Source organism: Magnolia sinica, chromosome 18, assembly GCF_029962835.1.
Source record: "Magnolia sinica isolate HGM2019 chromosome 18, MsV1, whole genome shotgun sequence".
NCBI classification, from domain to species: domain Eukaryota; kingdom Viridiplantae; phylum Streptophyta; class Magnoliopsida; order Magnoliales; family Magnoliaceae; genus Magnolia; species Magnolia sinica.
Window position 1 is genome coordinate 29,254,430 of NC_080590.1, and position 21,061 is coordinate 29,275,490.

Genomic DNA, 21,061 nt, shown 5'->3' on the forward strand with positions numbered 1-21,061 from the left:
CTCTAGCATACCAAGACCGACCGATTGTCACGCATTTATGCCACGTGTACGGTGATTAGTCAACCCGAGTTTGGGCAACCGGTAATTGAAGTCCACGGTCCACCCCAAGAAAGAAGCTTTGGAAAAAAGAAATAACACTGAAGGTGAAAGGAGAAAAAAAAAAGGAGAAGGAAAGAAGAAAAGCGGACCCAAGAGTCGATTTCAATCTCACGGACTTTGAATGCCATTCACGTCTCGGTTGAAATAATCCAACAAACGCATTTCAAATCTCAACTCGCAGAAGGAGGAAAACCCAAAGAAAGAAGAAGAAAAGACTATCATCTTCTTCTTCTTTTTTACTATTCCAGCTGCAGATTTCTTTCACTTCTACCATCCAATCCCAAAACCCTTTTCTGGGTTTTCGGAAACATGTCTGCAGAATCGAGCTCTGCTTCAGCAGACGGTCATATCAAGGGAATTCCCACTCATGGAGGCCGATACATTCAGTACAATGTCTACGGGAATCTGTTCGAGGTCACGAAGAAGTACGTCCCGCCGATACGGCCCGTCGGGAGAGGGGCCTATGGCATTGTTTGGTAAGATTTACAGCCCAAGATTCCAAGCATGTTGTTTCTTTCTCCTATTTTCATCTGTTTTGTGCCTTTTTCTCTGTATTTGCTCTATTACTGGGTTTTTTTATATATATCAGATATGTGTTTGTGGATAAATATTTGTGCTTTTGGGTGTTTGGGGGGGTTTTATTTCTTTCTATTTCAACTGGGTTTTGAGAGTTTGAGAGATTGTTTGAAGAAATTGTAATAATTTGATGCTCTATTTCGGTGTTTTTCTGATTCTTGGTTTTTGGTGTCTGTTATTTGTATTTATATAGTTTGTTTCGATTTCAGTTGTGTTTTGGGGGTTTTTCTGAGATCGTGTGAGAGAAACTTCTGTGATTAGGGTGTAGGTTTTAGGGTCTAGTGTTTTGGATATTTCTAGGAATTGTTGCAATTTGAAGCTATTTGAGTGTTTCTGTCATGTTTTTTCCTGCTTAATAGGATATGGAAGTTTGCTAAGCCCACTTGCATGTGGAGTACTGCCCATCTATTCTCAGCCACATACGCCTGTATGGCGCAGATGTGGAAGGTCTGAGATTTCCATCAGATGGGCCTGAGTGATTAGATCTTTTCAAGGTCTGAACATTTCACACTTTGTAGGATATGTATATGATAGGAAGATCTGCAGTTTGGTGTTTGTCTTGTTTTTATTGATAATTATATTTCAGCTGGGTTTTGGGGATTTTTAGAGGTCTTGTTGAGAAATTGCTGTAATTTGAAGCTACACATTTAAAAAAGAAGAAGAAGAAGCTACTAAAGTATCTTCCCCCCCCCTCCCACCACCCTCAATAGGATATGTTTTTGGATGGACAGATTAGTGTTTTGTGGGTGTTGTATTGATTTAGTTTGTTTAATTTTGAACTGGATTTTGAGGGTTTCAGATGGATGCTAAAAAGTCTTCGTAATTTGAAGATATTATTCTGCTTCTCGGTGTTCAAATGAGATATGTATGAGGCTACAAAGATACATATTTTCCGGCATTTATTCCGATAGAATCTGGTCAGATTTCAATTGGGTTTTTGGGGATTCCATATATCAGAATGAGGAACCATCATTATTTGAAGATGCGTTTTGTTTTGTGAACTAGATTTATATGTTCATGCTCAATTCATGTTTCTGGGGTGTTTGAATTGATTTAATTTGTTTAGATTGAATTTGGGGGATTTTCAGAGATCATATCGAGAAATCATCATAATTCTAGGCTATTCTTGTTCTGCTTCTAGTTTTGTTAAGTAAACAAGGTTTGTTATGCCAAGTTCATATTTTTTGCTGTTTGTGTTTACTGTTTAGATTTCAATTGGGGATTTGGGATTTCCATATATCATGTTAAGAGTCATAATTCGAAGAAATGTTTGTTCTGCTTGTGAAGTAATTCAAAGATTCATTTTTTGGGGGGGTATGTAATGGTATGTTTTGTGTAGATTTCCATTGGTGTTTGGGTGTTTCAGACATGTGTCAAGATATAGTCACATTATTTGTAGCTGTGGTAAATGCAGAGCTGTCGAAGATTTATCAATCACCCTTCAGTGGAATTATTCAATTAGATGGAGTAGTGGCCTTCTTGCCTTCTTGCGACATTTGATTCCTTTCAAGTGATTTGAAATGACTGTTTGTTTGACGATGGTTGTTGGTAGGCGTCTTATAATCGATGTTCTAGAAGTCATTTACATGATTTTAAGAAAATGGAGAATCTCAGACTTATGGACAAGCAAAAACATGCACATGTGTAACTGGTCATCATCCACACGTCAGTGTGTATCTTGTTCTTCATCTTTGGCACTCCTACCTTGTGTGAATCGAACTCTGGTGTGTTCTTTTTTTATGTATCACTACCCTAAGTGTATAATGAATATCAGACAGGTTCTCATTAAGTACTTGTGACCATTGACTTACATATTTATGTAAAGAAATGACAAGAAACAATAACCAATTACGATAAACAATAACATTATGAATAAAAAGTATATTGGATATAAAGCTGGAAAAGGCACCTTCAATTGTAACTAAACACATGGAACTACGAACTATCTTATAGAAGTAAAAGTATACTTCATGATGCAATACTCAATTTTTGCTCTTTAATACGGACCAGTTGTAAAGAAGTTAGGATTAGTTTCGTGCAGTGAGTTATGTGATTTGACCTATTCTCAACTATCCAAGTTGACTTGGATTTTGTGTCATATCTTGGATATTTTTTTTGTCACTAGGCAGTTAGCATGTGCATAAGCATGTATGGCTCACCCGATTTACCCTCAGATCAGCAAGCGTGTGGGCTCCCACAAATGTTTGGCAAATGCATTGAAGTGCTTCATGCAAGAGTATATTTGAGTGACATGGATGGAATTTCTGCTAAAGTTGAAACTCACTCTTTTTATGTAGTTTAGAAAAGCGGTGGGTATATGACATGTTTGGCAGGTCCATGCGCATGCATACTTATACGCGTGAGAACACCTGGTGGCATAGGTAATGGTTCGTTTTCATCCAAACCATCCATTGGATGGGTCCCACCATCGTATACATCTCTGCAAGATGGGATTCTCCACTCACAAGATGGTCGACAATTTCTGAAAGCAATGGATAGATGAGAAGAACCCTCTGAAATTTTGACGATATGACATATGTAAGCCCTCTTTTTCTTTCACCACGGCATCTTTAAAATGTGGCCACCCAATTTACCCTCAGATCGCGCAAGCATGTAGGCAAGTGTTTGGCAAATGCATTGATGTTTTTCATGTGAAAGTAAAGTATACTCAAGGGACATGGAGGGAATGTTTGCTGAAGTTGAAACTCGGTGTTTTTATGTAGTATAAATATAGGAAAACTTTCAGGTTCCAAACCATGACCCCAGCACATGTCTTCAAGTGGCCGACATTCAAATTTTTGGTAAAAAAGATAACCATAGTATGTGCCGTGGCCTGAAAATCATGCTGGTGTGGTTGTTGGGTGGACCACAGGTGTACGATAAAATGGATGGTTAGAAGAAAACGACCAGCAGTCCACATTAAATGCACAGCATCGATGATTCTAATAACCAGACTGTCCCGTTTTTTCTAACCATGGTGCATACAAGGTAGGACCGACCTGCATGAATGGCTTGGATTTCACATGCACATGTTACATTGGCACGTGGAGAGAGTAGGATTGAGAATCCTCAGCAAGTCAAACAAGTTTCATTGAAACCTTTTTTTTTAACAGCTGTATCATTGTAATTGTACTTCAAATATTTTGACACCCAGATGACTGAATGACTGAATATCTCACTTTCTAGGAGTGTAATGACTGAATGCCACTGCCTATTTTACTCTAATTGTTGATTGTTTCATCTCTATTCTTCAACCTAACTGTGATTTTATTTCTATTTCTTCAGTGCTGCGATGAATGCAGAGACTCATGAAGAGGTTGCAATTAAAAAGATCGGTAATGCATTTGATAATAGAATTGATGCCAAAAGGACATTAAGAGAAATTAAGCTTCTCCGCCACATGGATCATGAAAATGTGAGTTCAGTTAACCTGTAGTTTTCAAGAGCCTTTTCATAGAATTTCAACTTCATTTCTTTCCCTGCTGGTAATCTTCTATCGTTTATCATCGGTTTGATTGCTTTGGAGTGTTTACATAAGTTCAGGTATTTTGCTTTGGTTTCAATAAAGATATTTCTTCTCTCATCCTATCTTTTCCTTTGCTGCCTGTTTGGATTTGGTGTGAAGTAGGGCAATGCAAGGGAAAGTGAAATCGTGACATAAGTGTATAATAAACTGACATCAGCACTGGTGGAATGAAATCCCTTGCACCTTTTTGTTTTCCTACAGGAAAGGAAAGTGCTTTACCTTTGCACTTTTCATTGTTTCAGTTGCAATTTTCTTGGGGAAACCTCTTTTCCCTCCAATTTTTCCATTTAAAACCTCACATCTGATGAGAAACCTCCTTTTCCCATCATGTGACTTTTGGGGGAAAAAAGGTTTTATTGCCTTGCTGAGAAGACCAAATGGATTCCCTTCTCTTTTTATGTAATCCAAACACAGTAAAATGTCAAATCAAAGGGAAATTGTTTGCTTCCCCCAGTTTACCCCCAATACAAACAGGCCCTTGATGTTTCTTATGTGAGGATTGATTTCCAGGGTTATTTCCAGAGGCCCTTGATGTTTCAAATGAAGACTATAGATGTCAGTCTACTGATAACAGGCCCTCAGAAGGTTGTCTATATGAATGGCAAACGTAGGGCAGCTGTCTACAACTAGAAATTTACATCATATTTCCATTCATGTCTTCATATTCACATATTTAATCTTCCACTTCATTTGAATATCTCGCCAGGGCAATCCGTTTGATAGCCATCGTACATGCTCTGGATGCATCAACGATGCAGTAGTTTATAGTCATGCATCTAGTAAGTTATGTTTTTGCATTTTGCAGAGGAATTTGAGATATTGTTTGTTGTCCCTGATAAATTAGACATTCTTGCCCTCTGTCATTGATGACGAATCTAGAGGGACGATTTGGTCTGTTATGGCCTTTTATGTTGTATCTCTTTAGGCCCTTTGGATTGATGCATTCCAAACCTTATCAGATAATGCGGGCCTTAGAAACGATTTTGTGGAGTCATCTTGACATTCTTGTTGCTGGCTTATTAAATGGGAATTTCTCAATTGAAACTGTTATCTGTTTACATATAAATTTGGAATCTAGTTCTTAATGGCATATTCCAGTCCTTTAAAAAAAAAAAAGGATTTTGATTAAAATAAATTCTTATTTTCTTTGTGATCAAGATATGTTTACATGAAAGTCTCTGTTATCTCTCAAAAAAGAAAAGAAAAGAAGAGAAGATATGTTTAATAACACTAAAGCTAAGTCAAGGAAGACACTTCAGTCCAGTACTACTTTCACCACTCTTTGGTCTGTAATCAATGGATAGCATCTATTTCATTGTTTCTGATACCTGGACATTAATTTCCTACATGAATTCTTTGTTTGAACTGAGTGAGCTGGTGTAGATTACTTAAGAAGACATTTAAAATGGTTTTTGGTTGCTGCTTACAGTTCACTTGTTTCCCTGCTACAGGTCATTGCCATCAAGGACATCATACGACCTCCGCAGAGGCAGAACTTCAATGATGTATACATTGTTTACGAATTAATGGACACCGATCTTCATCAGATAATACGCTCTAACCAGCCATTGACTGATGACCATTGCCAGGTTTTTCATCATCAGATTTCCTGGGGCTTATATTTCTTTACCTTTTGTGTAGCATACCTTTCATGTAGAATAATGACGGCTTTTTCACGAATATTTGAACTTTCTGAATGAGTTTTTCTGTACTCCTGTTAATAGTATTGTGAGTAGGCCCTTTACTAGAAGGACACATTGGTTAGTCGCTTGGGTTTTTTTTTTTTTTGGTTTTGTTTTGCGTGCTGCCTGAAATGCTAGCAAAGTTCAAAACGAAGTGCCCCCCATGACATATCCGATCAAATGTCAATTAGGCTTTCTTCCAAATGCACACTGAATCTATTTTCTAGATTAAAAGTTTGATCTTGTGGATGACAGATGTTTCTTGTCTTATTTTTATTTTTATTTTTGATTGTTGAGAAGGTTTTCAAATTTATGCGTGCAATTATTCTCATTATTTGAACTTTCATTCTGCATCAGCTGCTGCAAGATTTCTTGGTTGGCAGTTTTCACTCTTAAGTATGCTCTTCTCACCCTCTAGTTGGACCCTAAGGAGGTGCTTGGTTTCTGCGGAACACTCTTCCCACTCTCTAGTTGGACCCTAGTGGGTGTTTGGTTTCTGGGGAACACTTGGCAGGCCATATAGGTCCCAGGAAAACCCTGGTTTTGTGTTTGGGTATTTTCCCACACCTTGGTTTTAGCTAGGATTAAATCTGGGAATGCGTCAACCTGCCTGAAAATGTCCATTTTTCAAGCCATTGATTGGATGGTTATGATCACCTTAGCAAAGTGATTTTTGAGAGGGATGGACAATCAAAGGTGGACCCACATGATGTAAGGTCCAAATCAATGACCTTTTTTGTATTGTAACATTTTCCTAGCCATTTGTCATGGACCAATCATCCCATTGGCCTAAGTCGTGGAATTGGCCATATTCATTCTCATCTTGTATATTAGAGAGGTTTTGTAAGTGTTAGGGAATTCCAGAATAGAGCTATGTGGAAAGTTGTAGAGAATGGTGCAAGGGTTTAGAGAATTTGTAGAAAGTCCTAGAATTGTGTGGAGACGTTAGACTCTAGAGTTGTGTAGATATCTCTGGTAGTTTCTAGAGAACTCTAGGAGGGTCTTCTACACATGTTCTAAGGAATTCTTAACTGTTGGATGTGTCTCATGTGGCGCATTCCTAGCCATACATGTTTAGGTCTAGAGTCTTCCTAACTCTATATAGAGAGGGGTCCTTGCTTGTGAAGTGTCCAAGAGTTGTAGTTTTGAGAACACTAGTGAAATACAAAGTGTTCTTTCACACACTTGTGCCTCTCTTGCATTCTATTGAGCTTTGGTGCTTAGCAAGTGTGGTGTGCAATTGGGTAAGGCTGACTCATTCACAAAGGGACTGTAAGACCAGTGTCACACTGTCTGCACTTGGGAAAGCACTTGGGCTGTGACATATTGCTCAATGGTTAGCATCTTCTGATGAAAGTAACTTTTATGAGGGATGGGAAATTAGAGGTGTATTGCAAATGATAGACAATGCTCATATCTTTTCTATTATAGTAAATTTGGATTGTTTATTCTTAGACATCAATTGGATGGTTAGGTACTTAGGGTCGTCTGATCAAATTGATCTTTTGGAGGGATCATCAATCAAAGATGGGCCCCATATGATGGTGGTCTAGATTGCTAATCAAACCTAAGAATATGTAAATATGGACCCTTCATTTTTATCCATTGATCAGGTAATTAAGATGATAAAGTCACTTTGATTTTTAGGAGGGTGTGGGAGGGATGGGGAATAAAAGGTGGATCCCACATGTTGGACAATCCAATCGTTGGTTGGACCTTTTTTATTATAATCAATATAGACCTTTCCTTTTCATAGCCTTTCATCACTTGGCTAGGATCATCCAAGCAAATTGACTTTTGAGAGGATGGGCAATAGAAGGTGGGTCCCATATGATGGATAATCCAAATCAATGGTTGGACCTTCTTTAGTATAATCAATATGGATCATCAATTGTCCTAGCTATTGATCGATAGTTAGAATTATTTGATCAAAGTGCTTTCTAAGAGACATGCAATCAGAAGCCGGATGCATGATGGACGGTTCAAATCCATGATCAAACATGCTTACCAAAATGATTAATCAGGGATTAATGATTGACTTTGGCCATTGACCAATAGTTATAGTTGTCCAATCAAAGTGGTTATTGAGAGTCATGGTCAATTAGAGGTGGCTTTGAAATGATGGACACACAGTGAGGTAACCAACCAAATTATAGACTTCGCCCGTAAAAGCCACAACGTGAACTAGACGAATGTAAACTTTCCCTCGGAGAACCCACAAGTTGCCACCAAACATAAGTTAGATATTTCCAAGAAGCACTTCCGATTTCAAGTTTCTATATGTTATGTTAAAAGCAAGGTGGCTGTCAGGTAAATGGTGAGGGTTTTGCCAGACTCCATCGAATCTATGCTTCTGTCATGGCATGGTGGGGGCAATGGGAAGACAGGTAAGAAAATTTGACACTTATGTTTGCTAGTGGGAATCTGGTCAATATGGTCGGGAAAGAATCGTCAATGCTTCAGGAACATGTCTAGTAGCTCTCTGGATGTCTGCAAGCTAGCGGTTGGTCTTGTTTAGGATTGATTGGCTGATCCCTCAGCCTTATCTTAGCTCTTCCTTTGCTTATGTGCTTGTATTATGCTCTCTCTCTCTCTCTCTCTCTCTCTCTCTCTCTCTCTCTCATATTTTTCAGCCTCTGGCCTTTTCGAATAATATTACCATTTCTAAAAAAAATGTTAAAAGCAAGTAATTCATTCCTTCTTTTTAGCCAAACGTGGGAGCACACCACCTATAATTTTGTTAGTTAGAATAAAAGAATAAAACTACAATCCAAAACCCCTCACGAACATTACAAATTAAAAACACCTCAATCAAGAATTGGGGATCACCAGTGCTCCTTTTTGGAAGTTATCAATTTTGAGCATCTAATTTCTACTGACTAACCAAGTGAAAGCTGCTACCTTTGGAGGAACACCATAGGAGGTGAACGCACGCCCCTCAACCCTTGAAGAAGTCAGCCCCCTATAAAATGAGCGAATAGAGAAACGGCCAGATTCAGCTTTAGACCAAACCATAACATCTCTCTCTCTCTCTCTCTCTCTCTCTCTATATATATATATATATATATATATATGTATATAGATAGATAGATAGATAGATAGATAGATAGATGGCTTAACAAGATAGTCTCACTAGGCATCGGATGAACTCCTCTTCCTCTGGCAAATTCCTTTTGGGGTGCAAACTCTAATGTCTTCCGAGAAACAACAAGCCACAGAGATGCCCCAAAATTATGCCAACTAATCATGGGAATTCCTGTGTTGAATCTTGTAACTGGTGAAATAGGATTTGAAAAGCAACCCCAAACAGCTTCAAGAAGGCTATCATGATGCTGCTGCTGCTGATGAGTATAGTAGGTCAAGGTCCAACCATTTTGTTTGAAGATCCTTGTGTCATTTGTGTTAGTCTGTGAGAGAGAAATCCCTTGATGATCTTTTTTCTTAGGAAAGGTTCATCTTTGTTTATAATACTTTTCAATGCGTGTTCTTTGAACCCAAGTCACCTTCTTCTTTTGATTGTCTTTTGTATTCCCTCATTAATCATTATCCTTTCTCACCTCTTTACAAATTTTCTTCTTTCATTCATCTAGCATCTTTTTTCTTACCTTATTAATTTATCCCCCATCCTTCATAATCATGTTTCTCCATCCATTACATGTCATCCTTCCAGTATTAAAAAAAAACACTTCTCTTAAAAGAGAGTACACATACATTTCAAGATCGTGTGGGGTGTTTCAACAAATGCACCAAGGATTCATCCACCTGCCCCAAGCAAGGCCCTTCCTTAGGGGTCAATAGGAGTATTTAATAACATGACTGTCTGAACCACTCAGCTTTTGCATCATTTTGGTATATCTTTGTCACCTCTTTCTAATGATGACATTGTTCTTCATTAAAGGACAGGAGCAATCTCACTGCTGATTTCCACCTCATCTGAGATTAGGATAATAACCTTCTTTTGTTTGTCAATGTGAGTTTTCATACTTGTTGTGGCATTCTTTTTTCCTCTTTTGTGTGCTTAGGAATATTGTTTTGGGTGTGTGTCTTGTACTGAGCTTAAACTAATAGGAATATTCGAAACCATGGTTCATACCATTTGCCTGTACATACTGGTGTTTTGAACATCAATACAATGCGTTTTCCATGTGTCACTATGTCACCCATCTGGAACTAAATTGGTCAAAGTTCACCTGATAAAGTTGATACGTTCCAATACATGTCTGTCTAGGAGCTGACCAGTTTTTTGGACCTTTACTGAGACCCATCAGATTTGTGTTAGTGGATCTAATATCATCAGCTGGTTATACTATAAAGCATACAAATTATGAAATGTGACCTGATACATGTTACAAATTTAGAATTACTGGCATGAAGTATGGAGAGGTATATACTATCAACTACCGAGGACCAATCACTGGGTAGTCTGATAACCATATCCGTACCAACTACCAATCAGCTTGGAGTCATATATGCAGTGCGAGCTGTTATAACAAAGCTTGTAGAACTCATGGCAAGGTAAGGGACTCATCCAAAGCTTGTTTTTAGCTATGAAGAGGAAAATACTTTCAATTTGATACTCTGATCCATGTTTTGGACTGAGCTGCCTTGCGTTGCAGTATTTTTATTAGCAATAGTATTATTCATACATTCAAGTACACATACTGAAAAATAATTGTAGTTCTGTACTGAATTTGATTGCAGAAAAGCATATTTTCATATTTTTCAGGTACAAATACGATGTAATTGACTTGCTTTTGATTGATGGTATAGAGGTTGATATTTATATGCATCTTTGCAGTATTTCCTGTATCAGTTATTACGAGGACTGAAGTATGTACACTCGGCAAATGTCTTGCACCGTGATCTTAAGCCCAGCAACTTGCTCCTAAATGCGAATTGCGACCTTAGGATAGGAGACTTTGGACTGGCAAGGACGACTTCCGAAACAGATTTTATGACTGAGTATGTCGTGACACGCTGGTACCGGGCCCCAGAGCTGCTTCTCAATTGTTCGGAGTACACTGCCGCAATCGATATTTGGTCGGTTGGTTGCATACTTGGTGAAATCATGACCCGCGAACCTCTATTTCCAGGCAAAGACTATGTTCATCAACTGAGACTTATCACAGAGGTATCATTTTGGGACATCCCTCGTAGCTTCTATCAATCTGTAGTGTACATATCTTGCAGCTATCTTTCATAAATAAATAAATAAACAAATCTCTTGCAGCTGAATCTCCAGCATGACGAAACTAGCTCCCTTCGTAGTGCTGTCAATGGGCTGGGTCCGTGCCAAGGGAAAAAAATAAAAAGAATGGGCCTGGTCTGACAAATTCAAAATCTGAGCCCAAACCAACCTGGGACTGGCCATTAGCAGCCCTACCCCATTGTCCTAGAAACCCCCTGCATCTGAAGGCTGACGATAGTTAAAGAGTTTATTTTAAGTATGATGAATTGTGTTCTTTCTTTCCCCTTAAAAGCTTGTAGGTTCACCTGATGACTCAAGCCTTGGGTTTCTCCGAAGTGATAATGCCCGAAGATACGTAAGACAGTTGCCTCAGTACCCGAAGCAGCAATTTTCTATGAGATTCCCCAATAAGTCACCTGCAGTAGTTGATTTGCTGGAGAAAATGCTCGTGTTTGATCCCAACAAGCGCATTACAGGTATGTCAAGTCTCAAATAAAAAAGTTCCATTTGGAGTATTTGGGTGGTCTCTAAGAGTTTTTTCCTTTTAAAAATAAAGAAGAGGTGTTCATAATGCATTTCTCTTTTCTGTATGACCAGTTGACGAGGCGCTATGTCACCCATATCTGCAATCTCTTCATGATATCAATGACGAGCCCATATGCCCGATGCCATTCAATTTTGATTTCGAGCAGCCATCATTCACTGAAGAAAACATCAAGGAGCTCATATGGAGAGAATCCGTGAAGTTCAATCCAGACCCAGCACACTAGGAAAATCTTGCTAGTATGTGTGTTTATGTTGTGGAGACCATTGAAAATATCCTTTTCTTTTTTCTACAATATAACATCTATTGCCCGGTTTAGTGATAAATCGTCTCCTTAATGGGTTGTTGGTGGTGGAAATGATGGGACCTGCTCAATAGATGGGTGGATCCTATAGTTCCAACCAATGGGAGCCCCCTGGAGTAGCTAGTTCCATCCCTTTCCTTTATGATTTGTACTGTCATAAATTTCAAGAATGCCTTTCAAGCTATGTCAACCACTCATTGCATCCGTATGTATTAGAGTACACGGAGGTCCTGAGCCTCAAAATTCTGCAGATTTTGGGACCAAGGCTCATTGACCTAGACTGTTCACTTTGTGGGCCACTGAGGGCTGGGAATGGAGATGCCATGAAAATTATGTTCAAGCTTCATAGCCCTTTAGTCTTTGGCCAATTTTCACTGAATCTGGTTTTTTTTTTCTGTAACTCTCACTTTATAGGCCACTGATTGAATACAATGAGCAAATCTGGGGGACTTGTGGGGAAGCTGCAATTGATGGTGGGCCATCACATCAATAGTCTGGATTAGCCAGCCATGTGCACAGAATGGAGGTTTGGCGAACCAAGCATTTCCAAGTGCATGTAGGAAACTAGAGCTGGTCTTGGGGCCTATCTAGAGAATGTCTTGTGCACTGGTTTTCCTCTATTTATGTTTGGAGCTGTGATACCTAGAAGCTAGAGATGCCTAGATACTTTGATATTCTTAACTTACCATGCTATGCGTCGGACATGACAAGATACTGTACTGCTACAAGATATCCCACGATAACTTTAGGAAATGTTTTAACCGAATCCCATTGTATTATATTAGTTATTTGTAAATTTTGGGCAATCTCTCGCAATTTCATGTTACGAATGGGATATTTATATCCGTATTTGTTTTCTTCATATTAGTTTCCTGGAGTTTTGAGAAGTGTATAACCTTATCCCTGTTGTATCTGAGTCCGTATCACGTCTGGATATCATAGGTTTAGATTCCTCGTTGGACCATGCTGTGGCTTGGAGTATTCCTGTCGCTTCCCTAATCTTCCAAGTAGTTTCAGATTCCAATTTGCTCTCACAATCTAATGTTAATGTTTTGGTAAAAAGATGGAAAAATCTATGCATCTGTAATTAATATATCACTGGAAAATTTATAGTTTTTGTCTAGAAGTCTCAATTTGAGCTTCGCGAAGTCCACACATGCTTCTCCACATGCACCTCTGTCTGCAGCCACACTTGCCTGATCCAACGTGTGTCTGCGACTTGGATCAGTTGACCCTGTGTAGATGGCCTGGCCCAAAGATCAGGCCAACTGTCAGAAATAATGGTCGGTTAGACAAAGTCGCCAACTGCCCTGTGATCAGACCAGATTGATTTTCAGGACATCAACACTGTGGGTCCCACTGCAGGCATGACTCGGATGTGCTACCCACATGCCTGGTTGGCATGTGTTGCCCTGTTTTGAGGTGCCTGTGGCTTCTAATTACTCCATTTCAACTGCTTGTCATCCTCACCGCAACTCACTGACATTTGAAGTGTGTTTGCAGATCAGGTTCTGTTATGGGATGATGCTGATCAGTGATGCATCTCTGTCTTCTCCCTTGGCCCACTTTGCAATTGGGGTTGCAGTGTATTATGTATATGGTGGACTGGTTGAAGAAATATATAGGAAGAGAGAGCCGCCCACCTTCTTCTGCAGCCATGGAAAGGGTGCATTTAGACAAGTTGTAGAACTGTGGAACAGTTTTCACAGCGAAGCTGTCACCATGTAAAATTGCAAGACTGATTTTTGCTTTCAAATAAGATGTTTGGATCTGAATGTTTGATGCACATTGTAACGGAGAACTTGCATTTTTCTCTTGGTCCTTGAGAGAACTCCAAAGCTGGAGCTTTGTTTGATGCTGTGATGCTCTCTGACAGGTTTTCTTGCTACACTAATAATAAGGAAACTTGATGATGATAGCAACTTCTTTGTGTATGATTTATTCATTGTTTCTTGATACTATATATATTTCTATAAATTAGAACAGTGTATGATTGGCAGCTCATCCAATCTTAGCTGTCCAAATTGTAGGCCTGTTGTAGATGGGTGGGTCATCAAAAGACGTTGGATTTTGCGATTGGTTTTTGAGTTTTTGGCCATTTCATTGTACTGTCCATTTTGTTGGCACCAATTACAATGTGCCATTTAATCAATGGGTGTTCTGTTCCATTCTTCATCTGGAATGGGCCTGAGGTATGCATGGTCTGGATTGGTGAACGAGTATGGCGGATGCATGTGGATGTTTTGCTACGTCTTATTGAAGTGAAGCAGGGTTGCCCCTTGTTCTTAGCACAGTTGAACAGGAGAATTCTTCATTTTGTTGTAGTCTTTTTCTTCCTTGTCTTCTTCCTTCTTCTTGGGGGGTTAAAGAGGGGTTTTTGCCACACCCCAAAGAATAAACTACAATCTTACAACATCACGAGGCAATCCTCATCGGTGAAACGGGAAAGACTTTAAAGGGAAGGGAAGATAACCATTTAGGCCTTGCTTGACTTTAAAGGGAAGGGAAGAGAACCATTTAGGCCTTGCTTGGCAGACGCCTAAAAACGAGCTCATCTCATTTTTTTAGTTAACACTAATTATGTATTCGAGATCTTGATATCTAATGCATAATTACTATTAACATTAACTCATTATGTGTGTTAGTAGTGGTGTACCATAATATGTTCTTTTGGATCACCATACATTTTTTAATCTATTTATAAATACTAGTACTAAGGGAGAGAGATCCTAATCCTAAAATTTTCAACTAGAATATAGTATCAGAGCTAGGTTTCCTACTCTCTCAGCAGCGGCAGTGGTGTTGGTGCCCGTCTCCAGCAGCAACAAAACAGACCAGCGGCAGTGATCCATGTCATGATGATTGGGTCAGTGACAACTATATTGTCATGAGTTGGTTGCTTCATTCTTTGAAACCTGAGATTAGAGGGGCATTGATGATGTGCATATCTTCTAAGGAAAATTAGGATAATTATAGAGGTCTCACAAGATTTTGCACATGCTTATTTGTTTGCATAGGGTACTCATATACAGTAAGGGGAATTGTCTATCGGGACATATCATGCTATCTCATGTCAAAAATGGAATGAATTAGATTATCATCATTAGTGTCAGCGTTGTGCCTGAAAAACCAATGGTTATGTTCTTGGTTTCATCTCATCATGGTTCATTCATTTGCTTCATTAACATGTGGAATTTAATCTAATATGATATCTTTATAGGTTAATAAGAGGGTTTTCTTTGTTTATCTTTGAGAGGAGATTGGACACAACGAACACGTGCCAAGAGAGAGTAAGCCATGGATTTCATATCATGTTTGACTATAACCACTAGCAGGTGGCAGGATGAACCGTTGCTTATGCCATGGATTTCATATCATGTTTGACTATAACCACTAGCAGGTGGCAGGATGAACCGTTGCTTATTTGTTCTTGATGTGGTTATCCCATGCAAGGAGATTGATGACAAATCAAGAAGGAAGGTCTTTACCATTGAGCACGATAATGAGTTAGTGTATTGTTTCCCCCCTACCCCGCATAAGAGTGTAAGTGCATTATGTGAATAGGATCTTGGTGACGGATCTGCTAGGCACTTGCATCAGTAGATCAATTAAAGTCTTTAAGTTAGGAGATCCATCATGCATGGACCAGTGTTGACAAATCTAATCCTTAACTTTGAAGGCATGTAAGGAGGTTAAGGTCCTCATGATATGTGCTTTGGCTTACTTTACGAGATTACATTGGAAGCCGACATGTGGGCCGTGCTAGGTGCATGCATTAGTGTTTAAGATGAGGCTCACACGATTCAACATAAAATTTACTTGTTTGCTTGGGATATATTTATGGATTGATCTTGTGGTTTAGACAGCCCATCAAGTATTTTCTTAGTTGGTCAGTGCACCTAATATTTTCTAATAATTAATCAAGGTTTTTCAATTGTTGAAATTCAGTTTTTAACAGTTGATTTATTTTAATCATCCTTAATTCCTTATAGATATCTAATAGTTAAGATTTGTTGATCTCTCCCTTGGATTTGCATGAGATATTATGGTGGTCATGGGAGTGGAATGATTATGTCAATACGAGTACATGGAAAGTCAAGATTATAAACTTTAGATATAATACGGTATACCAAGTTTGTAGGGTGGTGAAGCACTATACTTGTTCTAATTACTCTTTATATATTGATCATATCCCAGAGGAGGTGAGAGAGAACCTTAGACATCTATATCACTTTGATGTCACCACTTAGAAAGAGAGTGAGAAAGAAGAAAAAGAGAGAGGAGAATAGAGATGAAAAGAGGAGAATGCATCTCCTCAATTTTTCTCTTTCATGCACGCGATCACACATGCAAGGTTCATCTAGTGGATGTTCTCATTCTCCACCCCTCGCCATATTTATATGGGTGTTTGGGAGGTTTTCTTTACTTCTCATGTAGGATAGATTGGAAAGAAACTTTCTTATTAGAAGATCGACATGTAAGAAAATTTATTTATGGCGGCATTGATTTCAGGTATGTGTAGAAGTAGTTTATTTTTATTTTTATTTTTTAAAATTTTATTACATCTAGTTGGCAATTTATCAATCTAGTTAAAACCAAAGTTTTGAAAAGTTTATGCTTTAGTTGTCTTTCTAAAACCTTAACATTTATATATTATCTGTTACTATTCTTCTTGATTTACTGAAATGGTATGAAAAACATTATATTTTTAAGTTTTTTGGTGGACTTAATGATGAATTTGAGCTTCAACTCATCCAAGTCTTAGTAAGGGAGTCTTTGTCTTCTTGGAAACAACCTATAATTACTTCATATTGAAGTCACTTGTGCTTCCACCATTGCTCAACCTTCACCTAATTATGAGAGATCTACCTCTGTTGGGCCCAAATCAAACATGGGAGGAAACCCAACAAAATGCTCGGATAATGAACGTGCTAATTATATATTATTTTATACTGTGGACAGATACAACATGGTCTATATGCACTATGTAGATGCCAACACACTAGAGCGTTTTGTCATGGGTCTGTCAGGAGCTCATTAAGTATTTTTACCAATCGCATATACAAGCCTATTTTTGTTCCTAGTGTATCATACATCATTGATTTTGGTGCAATCGACTACATGACTAATCAGGAACGTGACTTTCTTACATATTCCATTTTTCTTCAAAAAATTAAACTAGTCGATGGATCTTATTATAGAGTGTTTGGAAAAGAATCTTATTAGTTACGCTCATCTATTACTCTATTTATTATTTATGTTCCATGATTCAGATGTAATTTACTATCAATAAGTACACGAACTAAACAACTTCATCATTTTGTTACCTTTTTTCTAACACTTGTATTATTCAAGATTTGCAAACTAGGAAAAGGATTGGTGGTGGATGTGAGGCAACGTAGATACTACTACTTCATTTACTTCTATTGCAAAGTTCAATTTAAATAAAATGGGCAGTACATTTGTGGCATTTAAGATTTTCGTCACATATTAGTAAATTTACGTTGCAATTTACTTTATAGTATTTTTAATTTTTCATTAATTTGGATTGTGAAACTTGTTATTTATATAAGTATCTCCATAATTCTTATCCTTTACGCATGAATAAGTTTGTCAAACCTCTTTTTTTTTTTTTCCATTCAGATGTTTGAAAACTTACACTTTTAAATATTTACATTTGAAAATTATTATTTTATATTATTTATTGATGATTACTCTATGTTCTCATGGTATTTTATGAGAAACAAGACTAGTGAATTTAAAAATCGATAATATCGATCAATATATTGATCGGTACTGCTGATATCGGATATAGGCAATATGATATATAGGGAGAGTAATTAAATTCTCTTGTACTGCACAAAATATTGTCATGTATCACTAATATGTTGTAATATTTAGATAAAAACCTCTCGTAAAATTCTCCCATTTCATTGATATATGTGATACATTCGGTATGTATCAATGATAGATTGCGATATATTTTCTTAATACATTTTTTTTAAAAAAATTATTTTATTTAAAATTTGTTTAGAAGAATTTATTTTCATACTTGTATTGTTTGATTTATAAATTATATGAACTCATTTTAAATATAATTGCATCAATTTTATTTGACAATTATAAGAAAATTTATTGTGCATATACGTATTTATTTTGTGATTTTTAATTTTAAAATGTGTAAATTTATCTCTTTCAACATATCTAGAAGTTATATTAAATTTTTTTTATCACTCCTAGTATTCCTCTCAAATAGCAATATATTCTCCAATATATATGATATTTCTCATACGATACTGATATGCTTTTGTATTCCAAGTATGTGATATGTGTATCGATATCGATATTCAAATCATTAAAGGACAGATGTTCCCTCTATTATTTAAATGTTTGTAAAATATGTTTATAATTAGTTTGGATGTACAAATAAAACCTTTATATTTAATAATGTCAAAGAGTGTACATGTCAAGAATTACAACATTTCTGTTTAAACATTGACATTGAGCTTTAAATGTCTTGTGTATACACATCTCAACAGAATGAAGTGTCTAAATGAAATAATTTATACTTATTAGAGATATTCTATTATAATTAGAATGAAAGACCTTAAAAGCTATTAAGTAAAGAAGTTCTCACTACTATCTATATAATAAATAGAATTTTAAATTACCCATTTAAGTTCATGAAACTCGATTTAGAAATATTCGTATTTCCTCTCAAGGTGTTTGGATTTTTTTTTTTTTTCTTTTTTTTTTTTATATCAGCATAGTTAATAGTATAAACTCATTTTTAAGTTTATGATCTATATATATATATATTCCTTTGTCTAAAAGCGATATAAATGTTGTTGTCCTTTTACTATATGTTGATATGTTTCTTGCGATGTTTTATTTTTTAAGATATTCTCTATTTTGAAAAGAAACCCTCATGTGTTCCATGATAAGTAAGGTAACCCTCCTCTTACAATCATTACCAACTTAACTCATCTACTATAACTCATGTTGTATTTAAGTCATCTTCTGATCAATACATTTTTATTCATTGTACTTATCGTACCATTGTTGTTACAGTACAATATTATTTTACTTTCTCGTACACTTTTAGTAATTTTGTGTCATTTAACTTTGTCTTTACATTTTCATACATTTATCTCTATTATTTCTTCTGATTTCAATCTCTTTTTGGTGGTGGCTTCCTTAAAAGACCCCCGATGATTGAGAAACAAGTAATGCTCGATAAAATTGTAGCTCTTAAGAAGCAAAGTATATGGTGGTTGGTTGATCTCTCTCGTGGCTATTACGTTGTTGGGTGCAAATTACTTTATACCCTAAAACATAATCTTAATGAGTCTTTTGCTCAGTATAAAGCTTGTTTAGCTACACATGACATTACTAAGAAATCATGAATTAACTACTATGATGCATTTTCGCTCATTGCTAAGATCATCTAAATACGTGTTCTTCTCGTTATCACTGCTTGTCGGCATTAGCCACTTTATTAACTGAACATGAAAAAATCTCTTCTTCAAGAAGATCTCCACAAATAAATTTGTATATGGCTCCCTCTTGGTCTCCAATATAAAAGACTATCTGGTAAAGTTTGTTGGCTACAAGAAGTTCTCTATAGACTCAAATAATCACCTTGTGTGTGATTCGAACGAATTGGTACCACCATCCTTGATATTGGTTCATCTAACTACTTCATCTTTGTGAAGCGACGTCACACTTTTACTATTATTCTGGTAGTGTACATTAATGATATTATAATTATTGATGATAATCCTAATGATATCTCCTTAATAAATGCTTTTTTAGCCAAAATTTTTGATATCATCGGTTTAGATCCCTTACGCTATATATTTACTTAGGAATGAGGTTGCTCATTCATACAAAGGTATCTTCATTTTTTAAATGAAATACCACTTTAATCTTTTTAATGTCACTGATATGCGTGATTCTTGCTCAACCGAGTCACTATAAAAGTTAAGCATCATTTATTACAAGGCAATTCGATCCTCTCGGTGATTGTGGCATGTACAAGCGGTTAGTCAGGAAGTTGATTTATTTTTCCATCATTAATCTTAAAATTGCCCATATAGTCAATGTTGTTAGTTAATTTTTGCAAACACTGATTCTTATTATCTCAAAGCTCCTTTTGAAATTCTTCTTTATATCAAAGCCACTCCTAGGAAGGTTCTTTTCTATGTAAATCATGACCATTTCAATATTTGGGCTCATATGATATTGAGTGGATCATTGCCGCTCTACTACAAAATTTTGAACTTTTTTTTTTTTGGAGGCAATCTAATTATGTTTAAGAGTTAAAAAAAATAAACTATTGCTACTCGGTCCTTTGATAAAGTTGAGTATTATTTATGGAGCTTGGGACTAGTGAGGTTCTATGATTGTGCTTCGTTTTTGCTAAACTTGGCATTTACATCTCTTCTCCAAAACTGTTGTATTGCAACAACTAAGTTGTTATTCACATTACTTTCAGTTGAATTTTTCATAAGCAAACCAAACATATTAAAGTCGATTGTCATTTTATTTGAGAAAAGCTTGCATTAAGTATTATCGGCACACCTTATCTAGCTTTTAAGGATCGATTGACTAATATCTTCACTAAAGGTAATCATTCTTCTTAGTTATCTATATTATTTTTAAATTGGACATAATCAATATTTATGACTTCAAGATTAGTGCTAGTGTGTGTGTGTGTGTGTGTCTATATATATATATATATATATATATATATATATATATATATATATATATATATATATATATATATATTTGGTGCTTTTGATTGCATATATTTTCATGTTTATAAATAATAGTGGTAAGGGAGAGAAATCATAACCCTAAAGTTTCCATAAAAACAATGTCTCTGGGATAAGATTTTTAACATATAATTATTATTAATTACAATGAGATAAACTCAGTTTCTCATTTTTAGGCATCTACGAAACAGAGCCTTAGAAATCAACTGTGCCATTATTAGCCTCTCTCCAAACATTTAGAGGGTGTTTGGATCTTAAATTAAGATAATCTACTTATTGTTGGGATTTGGTCTGCGGAATCACCCAGATAAGAATCTAAGATAGCAATCAAATGGCACCAAGCAATAAAAAAAAACACAAAG

At 36.6% G+C, this 21,061-nt stretch overlaps 1 protein-coding gene across 3 annotated transcripts; it reads left to right on the forward strand.

Annotated features, from left to right (window-relative positions):
• Positions 1–128: 128 nt before the first annotated feature.
• LOC131232275 (mitogen-activated protein kinase homolog MMK2) lies at positions 129–13,843 on the forward strand. Of its 3 annotated transcripts, none has more exons than XM_058228513.1 (7): positions 129–575; positions 3,961–4,090; positions 5,653–5,790; positions 10,682–11,014; positions 11,364–11,547; positions 11,669–11,854; positions 13,423–13,525. In XM_058228513.1, exons 1-6 carry the CDS (start codon positions 409–411, stop codon positions 11,839–11,841), a joined length of 1,125 nt encoding a protein of 374 aa, XP_058084496.1. In that variant the 5' UTR covers positions 129–408; the 3' UTR covers positions 11,842–11,854; positions 13,423–13,525. The 3 variants fall into 3 exon arrangements, with proteins under 3 accessions (XP_058084496.1, XP_058084497.1, XP_058084498.1); XM_058228514.1 differs by having other exon boundaries at positions 13,428–13,525; XM_058228515.1 differs by lacking the exons at positions 11,364–11,547; positions 11,669–11,854 and having other exon boundaries at positions 13,423–13,843.
• Positions 13,844–21,061: the final 7,218 nt, after the last annotated feature.